Source organism: Chiloscyllium plagiosum, chromosome 16, assembly GCF_004010195.1.
Source record: "Chiloscyllium plagiosum isolate BGI_BamShark_2017 chromosome 16, ASM401019v2, whole genome shotgun sequence".
NCBI classification, from domain to species: Eukaryota; Metazoa; Chordata; class Chondrichthyes; order Orectolobiformes; family Hemiscylliidae; genus Chiloscyllium; species Chiloscyllium plagiosum.
Window position 1 is genome coordinate 63435020 of NC_057725.1, and position 17121 is coordinate 63452140.

At 44.9% G+C, this 17121-nt stretch overlaps 1 protein-coding gene across 3 annotated transcripts in view; it reads left to right on the forward strand.

Annotated features, from left to right (window-relative positions):
- Positions 1-10453, forward strand: part of LOC122557968 (excitatory amino acid transporter 2-like) — a 510588-nt gene extending 500135 nt beyond the window's left edge. For all 3 annotated transcript variants that reach the window (XM_043706266.1, XM_043706265.1, XM_043706267.1), the window contains one exon: positions 3199-10453. In XM_043706266.1, the coding sequence (XP_043562201.1) occupies positions 3199-3273 (75 nt within the window). In that variant the 3' untranslated portion in view covers positions 3274-10453. The remainder of the gene's footprint in view (positions 1-3198) is intronic.
- Positions 10454-17121: the final 6668 nt, after the last annotated feature.

Consider the following 17121-nt stretch of genomic DNA (forward strand, 5'->3'; position numbering starts at 1 on the left):
GTACATTGCAAACCAGCCATCCAGCCAACTCAGCGAACTAACCTCTTTAGTGAGTGGGAACAAAAGGGGATGGGGAAGCCAGGGGGTGAATGTAGTCAACGTGATGAACCGAGAAACCTCTTCCAGGTGAGCAAGATGATAGCCCCAGAGCTGATGGGCATGGGGGGAGGGGTGGGGTCAGTGATTGAGGGAAGGGGAGGGCAGTGATTGAGGGACGGCTCAGTGATTGAGGGAGGGTGAGTGTTTGAGGGAGGAGTGACTCATTGAGGGTGAGTCATTGAGGGAGGTGAGTGATTGATTAAGGGAAGTGTGAGGGGGAGGGGTAGTTGAGGGAGTGGTCAGTGACTAAAGGAGAGTGATTTAGTGATTGAGGGGGTGAATGAGCAAGGGGTCAGTGTTTAGGGGGTCAGTGATTGAGGGAGGGCTCAGTGATCGAGGCATGAGTGGTTGAGGGAAGTGAGTAGTTGAGGGAGGGTGAGTGAGTGAGTGAGGGAGGAGGGGGTCAGTGATTGATGGGCGTGATGACAATTGTTGAAAAGTGAGACAGGCCAGAATCGGAGGTTGGGAGGGAGAAATGTTCTTTTGAGGGGCCCAGAGAGGATGTTGCTCCTCGTGAACCCCCACCCCCGCAGATGGTGAGGTGAAGGTGCCAGCTACCTCCCATATTCAGCTGGTGCCCTTGTACCTTGTGTTGGTCACATTTTCTGATTAAGTCCCAACACCGTCTTTATCAATCCTTCTCCCTTGTTCTTTAAAACTGAAGAAATGACTTTTGCCATCCCCACTGAACCCTGGTGGTGAGATTCAGTGACGGATTGATGTTTATCCTTGTGAGGTGAATATCATGATTAGTAGTGATGCTCATGGACACCCAGATACAGTGACAAGGGGAGATCTTTCAGATAATTTCATTGAATCAGACCAAGTGCTATCTCCCCATTCTGCGAATTGTAATGTTTCCTGGGAATGAACGTAAATCTGAATAACTCCATAATTTCTGCAGCCTCAGTGCAGATAGCTGAAGGTGGGTTCTGTATCTGCTACAAAACAACAACAACCATATCTCATGTATGTGAGACACTAGAGGTGCGAGCCATTGATTGCGATACCATAGGTAAAAACAATGACTGCAGGTGCTGGAAACCAGAGTCTAGATCAGAGTGGTGCTGGAAAAGCACAGCAGTTCAGGCAGCATCTGAGGAGCAGGAAAATCGGCATTTCGGGCAAAAGCCCTTCGTCAGGAATACGTACCATATGAAGCTCTGTTGGCCAGGCTGGTGTTTTGGGGTATACAGACTGTTAATGTATGAATTATATTCATCACAAGCATTTGTTGAGCTCATGTGTCTGTAATGTATATGGCTATATTTTTACACATGTCTATTCATTTTACCCCCTCATCGTCTGTATGTACTGATGAACGCGTTCTGCTATGAACATCTTTGTTTCTTCTGTCCTTTGGGTTTCTGTATGTGTGTCCTCTGGAGTATCCCGGGGCCTTTGCTGAACTGTGGGTTTCCGAGCTTGAGGAAGGAGCAGCAGATTGAGACTTTTGGTCTCATATTCAGCCAAGGAGAACAAAACAGCCTTTTTATATTACCAAAAAAACACTCAAACTTACTTCAGCTCAATTTGTCCTCACAGGAGGTTGATCCTTTGGTGACTATGAGCTCTGAAACCCCACCCCCAAAATATAAGTTTATGAAGTCACTATTATTGAGTGAGGCAAATGTGGCTCAGTGGTTAGCACTGCTGCCTCAGAGGCCCAGGTTCAATCCCACCCTCAGACAACTGTTTATGTGAAGTTTGTACAGTCTCCCCGTGTCTGCATGGGTTTTCTCTCACATGGATATGCAGGCTAGGTGGGCTATCCATAGGGAATGCAGAGTTACGGAGATAGGGTAGGGGGATAGTTTCGGGTGTAGAGGGTCAGTGTGCACTCGATGGGCTGAATAGCCTGCTTCCAAGCTGTAGGGAATCCATGATAAGTTGAACACAAGCCACGGAGACTAATCCTTAGATTAAATTCTAAAATGGGGTTGGGGTCATCCTGTCCTGTATTCCCTTCGTCAAAATGTCAGTTGGTAACAGACACCTTGGTCAGAAGGTTCAAATCCTGAAACAGAACACAGTCATGGCCCAGGGTCCCAGGGCAGGACTGAGTGGGTGCTGTCAGTGTCAGAGGCGTTGTCTCTTAAGTGAGATATTATAAACGAAAGCCCCTATTTAAAACCTTCCAGTCCTCCATTAGCTGGCAATTGAACCAAAGTTGACCACTAGCTGAAAAAAAATATATAAAATCAACAATATATAAAAATATGGAAGATGCTTCTCCAACTAATCACTGACCTTATGGTGGTCTCTTTAGTTCGGTAATGACAAACACACTGTGACAGGCACAAACCTTGCTGTTCCTGTTAATGTCAACTCTGACCATCAATAGCCACGCAGGTTTCAACAGACATCATTCACGCCTTCAAGGGCAGCTTGAGAAAGCGACAGAGCAAGGGACCAACTAGATATTGCCAGGAAGTTGTTTTTAACACAGATTTGATGAGCTGAAGGGCTTTTACTGTGCTGTAGACTTCCCTGACTCCATGAAGCAGAAAGAATCCAACATGGCTGCCATGCCTGGGGCTGTGCGCTCTTTGTGGTGGCCATTGGTCAGAATCGTGTGAGGTTTAGCACATCTGCCTGACAGATCAGACTGCAAAAGGAAAACTTGAGATGGAGTGAACAGACAGAAATGATACGGCAGCACACAATGAAGTGAATTTGAGTCATTTTTTGGAAGGGCTGCTTTGGAAGATTGATGAAACGAGATGTGACCTCAAGATATGAGGTTGTGGGGGGGGGGGTGGTTGATTTTGAGTGATTGAATTGCCTTTCATTACAATCTCAATTTTTATTTCAATGAAAGAGTCAAGGGAGATGTACAATGTGGCAGATGTACAAGGTCACTGCTGTCACGTGTATTGTCAATGTGAAATCACCGCCATCATTTTTAGCTCAATGCTGAGGGGGACTATGTCAGTTCAGTAACATCTCTGGGCTTCAATACTGGTTGGATACACAAGCATCACCTGAACAGGAAATTTTCAGCATGCAACTCGTTCCTGCTCTCTTGCTTTCGATATTTCTCTTTATCTGAAGTGCCTTGCTCTGCCTGAGTTAGATTTCCCTCCTCATTGCTTCCAGGTGACCAAGGCCAAAAATGGCACAGCTGCTGACTACACAATTGTTGAGGAGGAACCATGGGACCACGAAAGCTGAGGGGACAGAGAGAGAGAGAGAGAAAGAGAGACACCCAGTCCTATCACCCATGAGCCCCCTCTCCCTCCCGAAACTCTGCTGAGGTTGTTCATCCGACAGGAAACAAAATGATAACATGTCAAAATCCTTTTCCTTTCTCGTTCTTTTCATCTAAATGTGGTTGTTTTAGCTTAAGGTCCAAATAGTGAATACTGGAGCTGGTAAAGGGGATTCTGTTTGGCTTTTTCCAGTAACTGTGTATTAGTACTTTTCAGATTTCCAAACGGTGGAGTGGGACTGAGGTGGGCAGCCCAGTGGGTACAACCAAATTCAGCACAAGTGCAAAGGTCACAGTTGCTCCACATGCAAACCCATCATCCCACTCACCCCGCCCTCAGCCTTTGACCTGATGGAGAATTGTTTGTGCCATTCAGTTTATTGCTCACATTGTACAGCAGCTTAATTGAATTTCCATCGCTGCACAGCCAGGGCTTTTGAGGTTCCCGGTGTGCCACGGTGGATTTTGCCAGCCGTACAGTTAGCATTACCGTCAAGCACATGTCATCGACCCACCTTCTCAGGATTGGCCATTCTCAGGGATGTGATCCGGCTTTATGCTCGCTCCACTGCCGTTTAGTAAAACCCACAAGTGCTTTAGTCCAGTGACGATACCACGTTCTCGCCCTCGTCCCACCTTCCTTGAAGTCAAAAGTGTGGATCCTGCGAGGTGGGTCCACGGTCATGTAACGCACAGCATTCTTGGAAATGGGCAACATTAGCCACTAAGCTAGGCCCGAGGAGGCACCCTTCGGTACAGGGTTTCCCCAGTTTGTCAGTGAGGTGTTAAGGAGATTGAGCTATCACAGATGGTGCTGAGCCCATTCCAGAAGGCTGTGGACCAATTCTCTGAACTTTCCACATCAGAATATCTTCTTCCTTCAGGGACCAGCAGGAATTGAATTAAACATTCCAGTGTGTGCGAGGGGTAAGCAATAAGGTTGTTCCTGTCTTGAGCCTTTCAAAAGCCTTCCTCTGCACCAGAACTTGAATTACTATCCTGACTCACTCCCATACTTCAAGAATCCTGCGAGCAAAACCCAGACACCAGGTTGATGGGCCTGACCGGGTGGTGGCAAGGTGGATTTGTGCTACAGCTGGTGTTTAAAACCCCTCACACTCTATCTACCCTTGTCCCAGCTTAACGCACCAGCATAGCTCCCCTCAGAAAGGGAGGAAAGGGCGTCACCTTGTACTGCACCAGTGAGATCAGAGATCCCTTGTCATTAATGACACTTATGTTCAGAACAGTTTTGAGATAGTATTAGGGTTCAGAGTTCCCCTTAAGTTTGAGCAAACTCTTCTAGTATCAGTGAAATGTATAAAGTGAGCCGGAAGCCTTGATACCTGCCCTTAGATAAAACAGTGCCTCCTGCAGGAGTAAGAATGTATTGAGCCAATATGAATGACACATCAAATACAGTAAATGTAGGAAACTGATATTCTATTCAGACACATTGCCTGGTTGGACTATGTGCAGTTATTTGTTGTTTGAACACTGAATGCACTGCAATCCTGATCAGCTAAGGATGGAGTTCCCTTACTAGCCAGAGATGGACAGGGTAGGTGAACCTTCGCCCCCCAGCCCACTCAAGCCCAGAAGTCCTTGGCATAGCACAGCAACTAATGTGAGAAAAACTGGCTTCTGACCCAATCGATGGTTAAGATGCCATTGTAAATGGTTTCTGGTGAAGCGTATCCATCTGCTACTGGCGAAAAGGACATTAATTAAATATTGTCACTGCACAATCTCCTCCCCAGACTCTGTCTTTGATCTTAGCACAATGGACAAGCACAATTTTATGATGAACTTAACTGCAAACTTCACGACAGTGCCATGCGATGCCAGTGACCTGAGGAGTGGGAGGGAGCTCTTTGCCCAGGAACTAGTGAGGGAGGGTGCATCTCTCTGGAATGTCTTGCCCTAGTATCTTTGTCAATAGTAATGTAAGGATCCCATAGCCCATCACACCCTGTCCTGGTTAAACTGAAAGGTACCCATATGCACTGGATTGTGATTTTAAAAACAAAACAGTGTTGTTCTTTTCATGCGACAGGTAAGAATAGATTGCAAGTCTATGCAATCAAAGTTAAAACCCTCCATTGAGAGATTTCACAGGTGAATCAAGTCATTGGAATAAGTTGCCAGGTATCAATCCTTGATGCAATGACTTTTTAAGGATCCAGTTGGTTCACTGTTGTTTGGTGTTAACTGTTTTTTTTTAACTTTCTTGGAATATCTCCTTGAGCTGTTGTATTACTGTGGACTGTTATTAAATTGTGTACTCTCGTGTCTAATATAAACCTTGCATGATGTGTACTGCTCATACCACTATGAAACAAATGGGCAACAATGGGTGTTAATTGTTCTTACTTTTTGACATAACTTTTATAACGCACATGTAACCTCGTAACATCAGCTTTCCAAATCCCAAAAAGAGCTTTCTCTGCTTTTTGACAGCTAGAGTTTTTTTTTTGTGTGGTTTCAAACTGATGACAGGCTGAGAAAATGCAATGCACTGACGAGTCAGAGGGTATGTGGTTTGGGAAATGATTCGAATGACTGCTGATTGGAATTTGAGCAAATTCGATACCATGAGCTGACAGCAGGTGTCATTTTCACAGCCCCATTTTCAGTGATTTAAAAATCCCACCTCTGTCAGCAATTTGTGTGTGATACAGATGCCACACAAGCCATGGGTGAGTAGGCTCGTTCCAGCTATTAGCTGACCAGCAGCTGGTAAAGGTGCCTGATGGTTACTGGTGTAGTCTGGCCAGGAATATGTTGATGTCAGTCCTCTCTTTGCAGGAGAGAAAAGATCGGATAATCCAGCTACCTGGGTTAAACCTGGCAAGGACACAAAGCACTCAGGGAAACCATCCACTCTGAGGTACTGTGCTCCTACACCTCACTGGTGTCCCGCTGATTTATGGAAATGTGTTTGACAAGGTTGTGTGCAAAACTGGTCGAGTGGGCACTGGGATCACAGAGCTTCAGGATTTTAAACAGCACGCATACACAGACACACACACACAGACACGCATGCACACAGACATGCGCACACAGACACGCATGCACACAGACACACATGCACGCAGAGACACACACACACAAAGCTAGCTCACTCTTTTGCCTTTCCCATCATGAAGAAAAAAAACCCAGCAAGTTTCCACCTAAAGAGTCAATTCTGCAGCAAAGTGTCCGGCTGGAGGGACAGAGTTATTGTTTGGTTTGAACTTAGTGACCTTCACAGACAGTAAGGATGTGTCTTCCCCTCATCATCTTTGCCAAATAAATATGAGGCTCTTGGCTCTAAAGGCCTGGACTTTTCTAAGGACTGTGTGTGAGTGATAAAGCTCAAAAAGCTGCTTTGTGGCAATTTGCATAGCAATGGACTTCAGGATACCTATATCCATCTTGTGTCAACAGCTGTTTTAAAATAAACCTGACTTGCAATGCTATTAGATGCGATCAGATGCTTTGATGCAATGAGATGGCCCAGTGAGGCATTCCTGTTCAATGTAGCCTCAAAGGCTGGTCATTCAGGTACACCCTCCTGTGGCCCTGGTTGATTTGAGCCTCTGTACTGCAGTGACCACTCTTGTTAAACCAAGATAGATAGATCAGTGTGAAAAGTGTTGGTAGGAGGTTGTCCAAGACTCTTTCTGTCTTTCATCAACCCCCTGCTTACTCCAAATGTTTAATGGAGGACCATCCATCCTGCCGTATCCCAATCCCTTCACAAAAGATACATTTAAGCTTTCGGTCATGCTATGGTAAAGAAATCACAATCAGAATCTCACAGATCAGCGTTGCTGTCCCACCTGATTCTGGGAGGTGACAGTGTAGGATTCAATGGTTGAGGAACAACTCAGCCTGTTTGATATGGTGTGCCATGTGGAGTCAGACTGGCTTTCAATGTCCCTTGGGAGAGATGGGGCACTCCACAGTCTCAAGATCACCCGAAGTGTTTGCACGACACCAGGTCTTGGTTGACACATATTCCTGAAGGTTTCATCACCACCTCCTACACCCACCATGTTCCCACCAGCTAATGTCAACTTGTTCCCACGTATTTATCTTGGGAATGTCAGAGGACCCACTCCTCAAGGAAACCAAACTGCTTATCCGACTGGATGGTTCCTGCTTGTTGATCACATTGTCCTTTTTCACCCCAACTCCTCTCAAAACCTACGCCTCCTTGAACTATCATCACCTCAATGTTAAAAGACAACACTTGGATTTTCCTTCTATACTTAGGGGGCACCACGTCCCATCCCCCAATGGTTTTTCTTCTGGCATTTGTCTTGGAGACCAGAGACTTGTCTGCTGGAAGAGTTACCATTCCATGCCTCTGGGTGACAAACTGGGCACGCAGGGTGACACAGTGACCTCCCACACAACAGGAAATACGATCAAATCCCTGCTCAGAGCCATCACGTTCCAGCAGTGGGCTACACGTCTGCTGGTCAATGCACAAATTTCATTCTTTTCTCTTTCAAACCAGTAGCTGCTGCATCGACACGGATGGTTGAGGAAAGCGAGAGGGCTTTAATGGACAAAGTAGCTGTCCTGATGTATTTTCACCTTCTTTGAGGAGTGAGCTCTCTTTGATTTGGTGATTTTTGTTGGGAAATGGGAGTTCAGGGGGTGTATTCTCCTTGCAATTCTTCCTGTCCACCTGTGCAGTGTAAATATTCCCGACTCTGTTTGATGGCATATGTTTGTGTGTAGCCGTCTGGTTCAGTTGGACAGCCAGGCAATTTGTCACGTTAAAATTGGTGTGTAACCGTGGTTGGTGTTGTCCAGGTACGTGACATTTACCAGTGAGCCGGGTGCTTTCAGAGGAAGTCAGCCCAAATATATATATTTGTATATGTATGCAAATATATACGCATACACACATAGGCATGCACCCACATACAGGCACAAATACACACATACATATTCACAGACATACACATAGATATATACACACATCGATCGCAAGCTTTTCCTCTCCCTAAGGCAGTGAGGAAAATGCAGGAGGGGTAAACAATTCAGTAAGTTGGCCCGGGAGAGATACACGGTCCCTTCTCAGCACTTCAGCAATTTGATTCTGGGCAAGAAGGACCATGAACGATACATTACCGATTAAATTAATGACCACTTAAAAACCTCACCTGACATTAGCACGCTCCCCCCCCCCCCAACCTCCCAGCAAGTAGCTATTTTCTGATGTACCTACTGGGCTGGGAGGCACCCTCTATTTGCACCAATACATGACAGTCAGGGACTGGAAAAGGGAACAAGGGGTTGGCACTGAGAGACACCCTCCTGTCCTTGCCTCCAGTCTTTGCTTCCCCATTCCTTGGTAGTAATATCAGTGTTACAGTGAACACATCCAGGGTAAATATGGTAATATCAGCATTACAGTAAATACTGCCAGGATAAATACAGTAATATCAGTGTTACAGTAAATACAATCAAGTGAGTATCGTAATATTGGAGTTAAAGTAAACATTACTGGGGAAAATTTGGTAACATCGGTGTTACATTAAACATCCTCCAGGCAAATACAATAATATCAGAGTGACAGTAAATAATCCCAGGGTAAATACAGTAATATCGGTGTTACATTAAACATCCTCCAGGTAAATACGGTAATATCAGAGTGACAGTAAATACTGCCAGGGTAAATACGGTAATATCGGTGTTACATTAAACATCCTCCAGGAAAATACGGTAATATCAGAGTGACAGTAAATAATCCCAGGGTAAATACGGTAATATCGGTGTTACAGCAAATATGGTAATATCGGTGTTACAGTAAATACACTCTGGGTAAAAAAGGTTATATCGGAGTGACAGTAAACATCCCAGGGGTAAATACAGTTATATCAGTGTTACAATAAATACACTTGGGGTAAATATGGTAATATCGGTTTTACAGTAAACACTGCCAGAGTGAATGTTGTACTATCGCATTACAGTGAATATTCCTGGGGTAATTAGGGTAATATCGGTGTGACAGTAAATATTCCCAGGGTAAATACAGTAATATTGATGTTCCAGTAAATACACCCAGTGCAAATACGGTAATATCGGTGTTACAGTAAACACTCTTGGGGTAAATACAATGATAATGCATGTGATAATAAACAGATTGAGGAATGAATATAATAGTAATCAATGTCACAGTAAACACTGAGGTGTAAATATGGCAATAATTAGTGTTGAAGTAAGCAGCCTCTGAGGGGTAAGTAATCAGTGCCAATAATAACCACTCTGTAGCTGTACGGCAATAAATATCCTCTGGGAGTAATTAAATTAATATTGAGTATTATAGTAAATACACTCTGAGGGCTAAATCTGTTAATAAACAATTCTACAGTAAATACCCTCTAAGAATTAGCTACACTAATAATGAGTGCTCCAGCAAATGCCTTCAGAGGATTAAATACAGTAATAACGAGTAAACACTAAAGACTAAATATGATGATATTCAGTGGCGTCTTAGATGCCCTCTGAGGAATAATTAGGACAAAACAGAGCTGGGGTCATCCCGCTCTTGAGATATAATTGCAGTAAAGACCAACAGTCACTCTGACAGGCACATCCAGGAAGCGTCTTCACCTTCATATGTAGCATCTTCATGGGGGATCCAGCAATATTCCAGCACAATCCTACAGAATCTCACCCACCTCCCCTCTTCCTCCAGCTTCCCTTCGACCTTTCCTTTGTCTCCCAGTCACACTTCATCACCCCTCTCTTCACTTGCTCATTATTAATGAATGGTCTACCATTTGCAAGACTGTGGTCTCAGTCTTGGCTAACTGTGGTGGCCAGACAGATTAACAATTCCCTTCCTGCCTGACGAATTGACCAGCAATGGAACAATGGTGTGCACTGAATGGGACAGCGAGTTACAAGCATGGTTATAACTGACTTCCTCTGTCTAGACCCACATGCAGATAAAGAATTCTCTCTTCACTGTTTTATATAGAAGATTTTTTGATCTTTTGTATATTGTCATAATTTGCTGTTGGGATTACCATGTACAAAGTTGCATCCTTTGAAATTAATTGGATTAATTCACTTTGTGTTATACTTTTGGTGTTATATACGTTTACAGAAAAATCTAATAAATGTTTATTGGTACCTTAATTTGAAGTGTGCAATGTGTTATTTGTTCTTTCCCTGTTATTATTTTTCTAATCACTTTATTTTACATTCTTGCCAAGTGTTTCTGAGGAACCAGTTCATCTAGGGAGCAAGGAAAATGAATGGAATAAAGCTGCGTTTCCCATTCTCTATTGAGGCCACGAGGGTCTATTTAGTTGCATTCCCATGTCAAAGGATAGGATCCTTTCTGCACTGTTCTCACTAACATCTCACAGCACAGGCCTTAAGGACAACAGAATAACAAACTGACACCAGTACAGAGAATGCTGGATAAACCTGGTACAGGACATTGGTTAGGCCACTTTTGGAATACCGCGTTCAATTCTGGTCTCCCTGCTCCAGGAACGATGTGAAACTTGAAAGGGTGCGGAAAAGATTTACAAGGACATTGCGAGGGTTAGAATGTTTGAGTTACAGGCTGAGGCTGAACAGACTGGGGCTATTTTCCCTGGGGCATTGGAGGCCGAGGGGTGACCTTATAAAGGTTTATGAAATCATGAGGGGCATGGATAGGATGAATAGCCAAGGTCTTTCTCTTAGGGTGAGGGAGCCCAAAACTAGAGGGCATAGGTTTAAGGTGAGAGGGGAAAGATTTAAAAAGGACCTGAGGGGCAACTTTTTCACACCAAAGGTGATGCGTGTATGGAATGAGCTGCCAGAGGAAGTGGTGGAGGCTGGTACAATTACAACATTTAAAATAGATTAGATTAGATTACTTACAGTGTGGAAACAGGCCCTTCGGCCCAACAAGTCCACACCGACCCGCCGAAGCGCAACCCACCCACACCCCTACATCCACCCCTTTAACCTAACACTACGGGCAATTTAGCATGGCCAATTCACCTGACCCGCACATCTTTGGACTGTGGGAGGAAACCGGAGCACCCGGAGGAAACCCACGCAGACACGGGGAGAATGTGCAAACTCCACACAGTCAGTCGCCTGAGTCGGGAATTGAACCCGGGTCTACAGGCGCTGTGAGGCAGCAGTGCTAACCACTGGGCCACCGTGCCGCCCACTAATACATCTGGGTGGTTACATGAATAGGATGGGTTTAGAGGGATTTACCTGCTGTACAGCTCCATGACTATAGATCTGGCAACATCTGTGGAGAGAGAATCACACTTATGTTTTGAGTTTGGTATGATTTCTTAAGAACTAAAAGAATCTTTTGGAATTTTTAAAAAATACTTTTGACAGGAGATGGAGGAGAGGGCAGATAATGTAATGGGTCAAGTGTGTGGTGCTGGAAAAGCATAGCCAGTCAGGCAGCATCCGAGAAGCAGGAGAATCGATGTTTCGGGCATAAACCCTTCATCGGGAATGAGGCTTGTGAGCCAGGGGGCTGAGAGATAAATGGGAGGGGGGGGTGGGAGTGGGGGAGGGGGTGGGGAGGCGAAGGTGGCCAGGTGTATGATAGGTAGATGAAAATGGGAAAGAAGGTGATAGATTGGAGAGGAGGGTAGAGCGGATAGATGGGAAAGACGATGGACAGCTTACGAGGGCAGTGCCAAGTTTGAGACTTGGGACTGGGATAAGATGAGGGGGGAGAAGAGGAAATGGGGAAAATGATGAAATCCACATTAATCCTGTTATGGACTAGGCCAGACCACTCAAAAACACATTCTTAAGCAGGTAGCCCCAGATCATAACTTTGAAATTTGTTTTGGCAAGTGTATAGTGAAAATTACCCAGAGTAAGTTAGCGAGGTTGAGTACCAGATTTTAAAACAGACTAAAATTTATTCACAAAATTACACAATGAAACACAAAGAACAGAATAAAGAACACCTACAGAACTTTGTCGATTCAAACTAGACTTAATTATGTTGTTCTGAATGTACACAACAGACCCAGTGAGCAAACTCCCTTTAAAAACCAGTATAAATGGAACACATGCTAACAGGTTGAAGTTGAAGGGCAGAGAGAGAGAGAGAGATTCCACACAGCTCCCCTTTGAACTTGCAACCAGTTGAAGACTGAACTAAAACTGCTCAGCTCAGCTAGAGAGCTGACCACTCCCCTCTCTTATACAGGTCACTTCTGAAACATGAGGAGAAAGTGAGGTCTGCAGATGCTGGAGATCAGAGCTGAAAATGTGTTGCTGGAAAAGCGCAGCAGGTCAGGCAGCATCCAGGGAACAGGAGAATCGACGTTTCGGGCATAAGCCCTTCTTCAGGAATGAGGAAAGTTTGTCCAGCAGGCTAAGATAAAAGGTAGGGAGGAGGGACTTGGGGGAGGGGCGTCGGAAATGTGATAGGTGGAAAGAACAAACCATTATCTCCCAGACCGTCCATAACCTCATCACCTCGGGGGATCTCCCATCCACCATATCCTTGGTGGAGTGGGAGGGGGAGTTGAAATGTTGAGCTACAGGGTGGTTGGGTTGGTTGGTCCTGGTGTCCCAGAGGTGTTCTCTGAAACGCTCCGCAAGTAGCCGGCCTGTCTCCCCAATATAGAGGAGGCCACATCGGGTGCAGAAGATGCAATAGATGATGTGTGTGGAGGTGCAGGTGAATCTGTGGCGGATATGAAAGTTTCCTTTGGGGCCTTGGAGGGAGGTGTGGGCGCAAGTCTTGCACCTCCTGCGGTTGCAGGGGAAGGTGCCGGGAGTGGCACCTTCTGAAACATGACCACTTTGGCCTGAAGTCTCATCTGTTTGCATATAAACAAAAGGCCTCTCAAAATCTTCTTCATCTCTGTACCAAACCAGACTGATCGGAGCCCAGCCCGGTTTAATGCCCCTCTGAAAAAAATCAAGGCCAGAGTACGCTTGAGCCAAGGAACAGCTTTTAGAAAAAAAAATGACTAGCTTTGTGACACCTCCCCCCTTAAAAAAACATGTACCATCTATACCAAAAGATGGCATCATTTTTTAACCCTTCAAAACCCTGTTAGCAGTCTAAACACACGTATTCACTATATTAACCATAAACATGCAAACACGCAAAACCACATGCGAATTCAGGCCGTGGCACACCCGCCACTGAATGCTTCCGTATTTCATTGGAGCCTCGATAACACATCAGTGAACACATTTTCACAACCTGCCACATGCACAGTTGTCAAACTGAATGGCTGCAACAAGCTCCATCAAAACAGTCTGACATGTTTGTCTTTAAAATTTTCCACAATATCAATGGGTTATGATCAGTGTATACAATTGTCTCAGATGCATTGCTGGTAATATAAACACTGAAATGTTGTAAGGCCAACACCAAACTTAAAGTCTCTTTCTCCACCGTTGGATATTTCTGATGATAAACATTCAACTTCCTGGTAAAATATCTGATGGTCTTTCTATTCCCTTGTCATCCTCCTGCAGGAGGATCGCAATGACACCCACATCAATGGCATCGATAGCCACCTTGAAAGGCTTCATGTAATTCGGTTTGGGGTAGTGGTTAACATAGTTTTTAGGCTGTCAAATGCCTTTTGACAGTCTGCTGTCCACTGAAACTTCTTGCCCTTTTTTAACAATTCGGTGAGTGGAGCAGCCATGCTGCTAAAGTTTGGCATAAACTTCCAGTAAAATCCACTCAATCCAAGGAACAGTATGGCCCAGGAAGGTGACTTGGGCTTTGGCAAATTCACTTTTAGCTAGGTTTACCACCAAGCCTGCCTTCTGAAGTCGATCGAACAAGTCCGATAAATGCTGTAAATGTTCCTTCCATGAGTGACTAAAAATCACCAGGTCACCAATGTACACCATACAATAGGGTAACCCAGCAATGACCTTATTAGTCACTCTCAGAAATGTGGCTGGAGCCTTTTTCATATCAAATGGCATGATTTTGAACTGATATAGTCCATTTGGTGTTACAAAAGCCAAAATTGCCTTTGGTTTCTCTGACAGAGGTACTTGCCAGTGGCCTCTGAGCAAGTCCAACTTTGAAATGTAAGTTGCTTGTCCCATCTTATCAACACAGTCTTCCAACCGTGGAATTGGATATGCATCAGTCTTTGTAACGGCATTGACTTTGCGATAGTCCACACATAACCATTGGGCACTATCTGGCATTTGCACCATGTCTATGGGTGAGCTCCAGTCACATTAACTCACTTCGATTATGCCAGCTTGGAGCATGAGCTATATCTCCTTCTGAACCTGTGCCAACTTTAGAGGGTTATGCCTATAAGGATGTTGCTTAATTGGAACAGCATATCCTATATCTATATCATGCACAATTATGCTAGTGCTTCCCAGTTTTTTTCTGCATATCTCCCCATGTGATAGTAATAACGCTTTGAGGTCATTTTGATTTTCTTGTGGAAGGTAACTCAATAATTTATCCCAATTTTTGACAACTTCCTCATTGTCCAATTCGATTTGAGGAATGTCCAATTCAGAATCCTCTGATGACAATCCCTTCTAGTGGCAGGGTCCCAAGGCGGAAGATGAGGCGTTCTTCCTCCAGGCATCGGGTGGTTAGGGTTTGGTGATGGAGGGGGCTCAGGACCTGCATGTCCTTGGTGGAGTGGGAGTGGGAGTGGGAGTTGAAGTGTTCAGCCACGGGGTGGTGGGGTTGGTTGGTGCGGGTGTCCCAGAGATGTTCTCTGAAACGATCGCAAGGTGGTGTCCTGTCTCCCCAATGTAGAGGAGACCACATCGGGTGCAACAGTTCAGTAGGTGACATTGGTGGAGGTACAGGTAAATTTCTGTGAATGTGAAAGGATCCTTTGGGGCCTTGGACGAAGCTGAGGGGGATTGGGAGGTGTGGGCACAGGTTTTGCAATTCCTGCAGTGGGCAGGGAAGGTACCTCCATCCACCTGGACATCCCTTGCTGACCTGTTATCTGCCCTTGACCTCTTCATTTCTAACTGCTCGCTACCACAGATGATGTAACGGCCCTGTTTGAAAGAAATAGTTTGTTAAAGGTGGTGAGAGAGAAAAAGAGATATAAAACGGGTGTAAATTAAGGTGTGAAAGGGGGAGAATGGGTCCTATCTACCGGGAGCAAGGTAATAAAGACACGAAGAAGTGAAGGCTGTGGGAGTTGCACTGGGGGCGAGAGAATGTAAGAGGAATGGCGAATTTACATCATGTGGTCAGTTTCTAAAGTCGTGGAATTCAAGACTGAGTCCTAGAGGCTGAGGGCACAAGTGGAAAATGAGGTGGTGTTCATCCAGGGTGGCATGGTGGCTCAGTGGTTAGCACTGTTGCCTCACAGTGCCAGGGGCCCCAGTTTGATCCCACCATTGGGTGATTGTCTGTGTACAATTTGCACGTGTGCCCGCGTGGGTTTTCTCCACAATCCAAAGATGTGCAGGTCGATGGGTTGGCTATGGGAAAGGTTAGGTAGTTTGTCATGAGAAATGGAGGTCTCCGGTGGGATGCTCAGAGGATCACTGTGGACTCGATGGGCCGAGTGAGCTGCTTCCACACTATAGGGATTATATGATTCCTGTTTTGTCCTTTATTGGAATGTTGCAGCGACCTCAGAACAGAAATGTTAACATGTGAGCAAGATGATTTATTAAAATCAGGGAAGGCAGGGTCGTTCCTGTGGACAGAATGGTGGGCTTTGCAAAGCGGTCACCTAGTCTGTGTCTGATCATGCCAGTGTAAAGGAGACTGCATCATGAGCAGTGACCATTGCAGAGATGTTCTGGGACTCAGCTGATTGGCCCTTGTACAAGGTATGATTCATACTGTGGGGAGCTTTGCCCCTGACCCCCAATTTCCATTAACTTCAATGTGATCACAGCTGCCTAGAGTCACAGTCAGTCAAATTATACCTGATGTCAACTGTAGTAGTCACTTTTACACACTTCTGGATTTGTATCCATGTTTGGACCAAGGCTGAAATATGATCAGAAGTCAAATGGCCTGGCAGAAATCATGCTGAGCATCAGTGAGCAAATTGTTAGTGAGTTAGTAGCATTTGATCACCCTGTCACTGAGACCCTTCGTCATTTTGAGAGTAGAGTGATGAGGTGGTCATTGGCAGATTGGGATTGTCTGCTTCCTATGGAAGAGGACATACCTGGGCAATTTTCCACCTTGTTCTACTGACCCTATCAAATCACTTCATAATCTTAAACAGCTCTGTGAGGTCACCTCTTAGTTTTCTATAGTCAAGGGAACACAAGCATGGTTTGTGTAACCCATCCTCAGAATTTAACCCTCTTCACCCACCACAGTTTGTCTGAAATCCCATCCTGGATGATTTGTAGTTTCTCTCAGCAGACCATTATAAAAACAGATTTTGGATCTCTGCTCAAACACTGCTATCTTGTCAATGGCTCCATCTCCCCGCAATCATTGAGTCAGGCTGAATGAGGCTGTTTGAGACCTCTGTGTATTCTGGCCTTGAGTTGGATTTAGTATTCCACATTGTCCCCATTGGAAATGTTGCTCACTTCGATCTCTGTGGTAGACATTGTCTCACTTAGTCCTGCTTCATCCATAGCTTCCGTCCAATGTTCCAATGCTCTCTTGTCTGACTTCCTATTTGTCACCCTGTATAAATTCAGAAACTACTACAACTATCTCATTGTAGGTCGCAAAATTAAAAGTCTCACCCTTCCAAGCTTATAATTCCCTATTCATGTATTGTTATAACTGTACAATCTCCCACGCCCCAATAAACCACTGCTCCTATTCACTTTTTGTATAGAATAATCTCTCTTCAAAATTAGACATT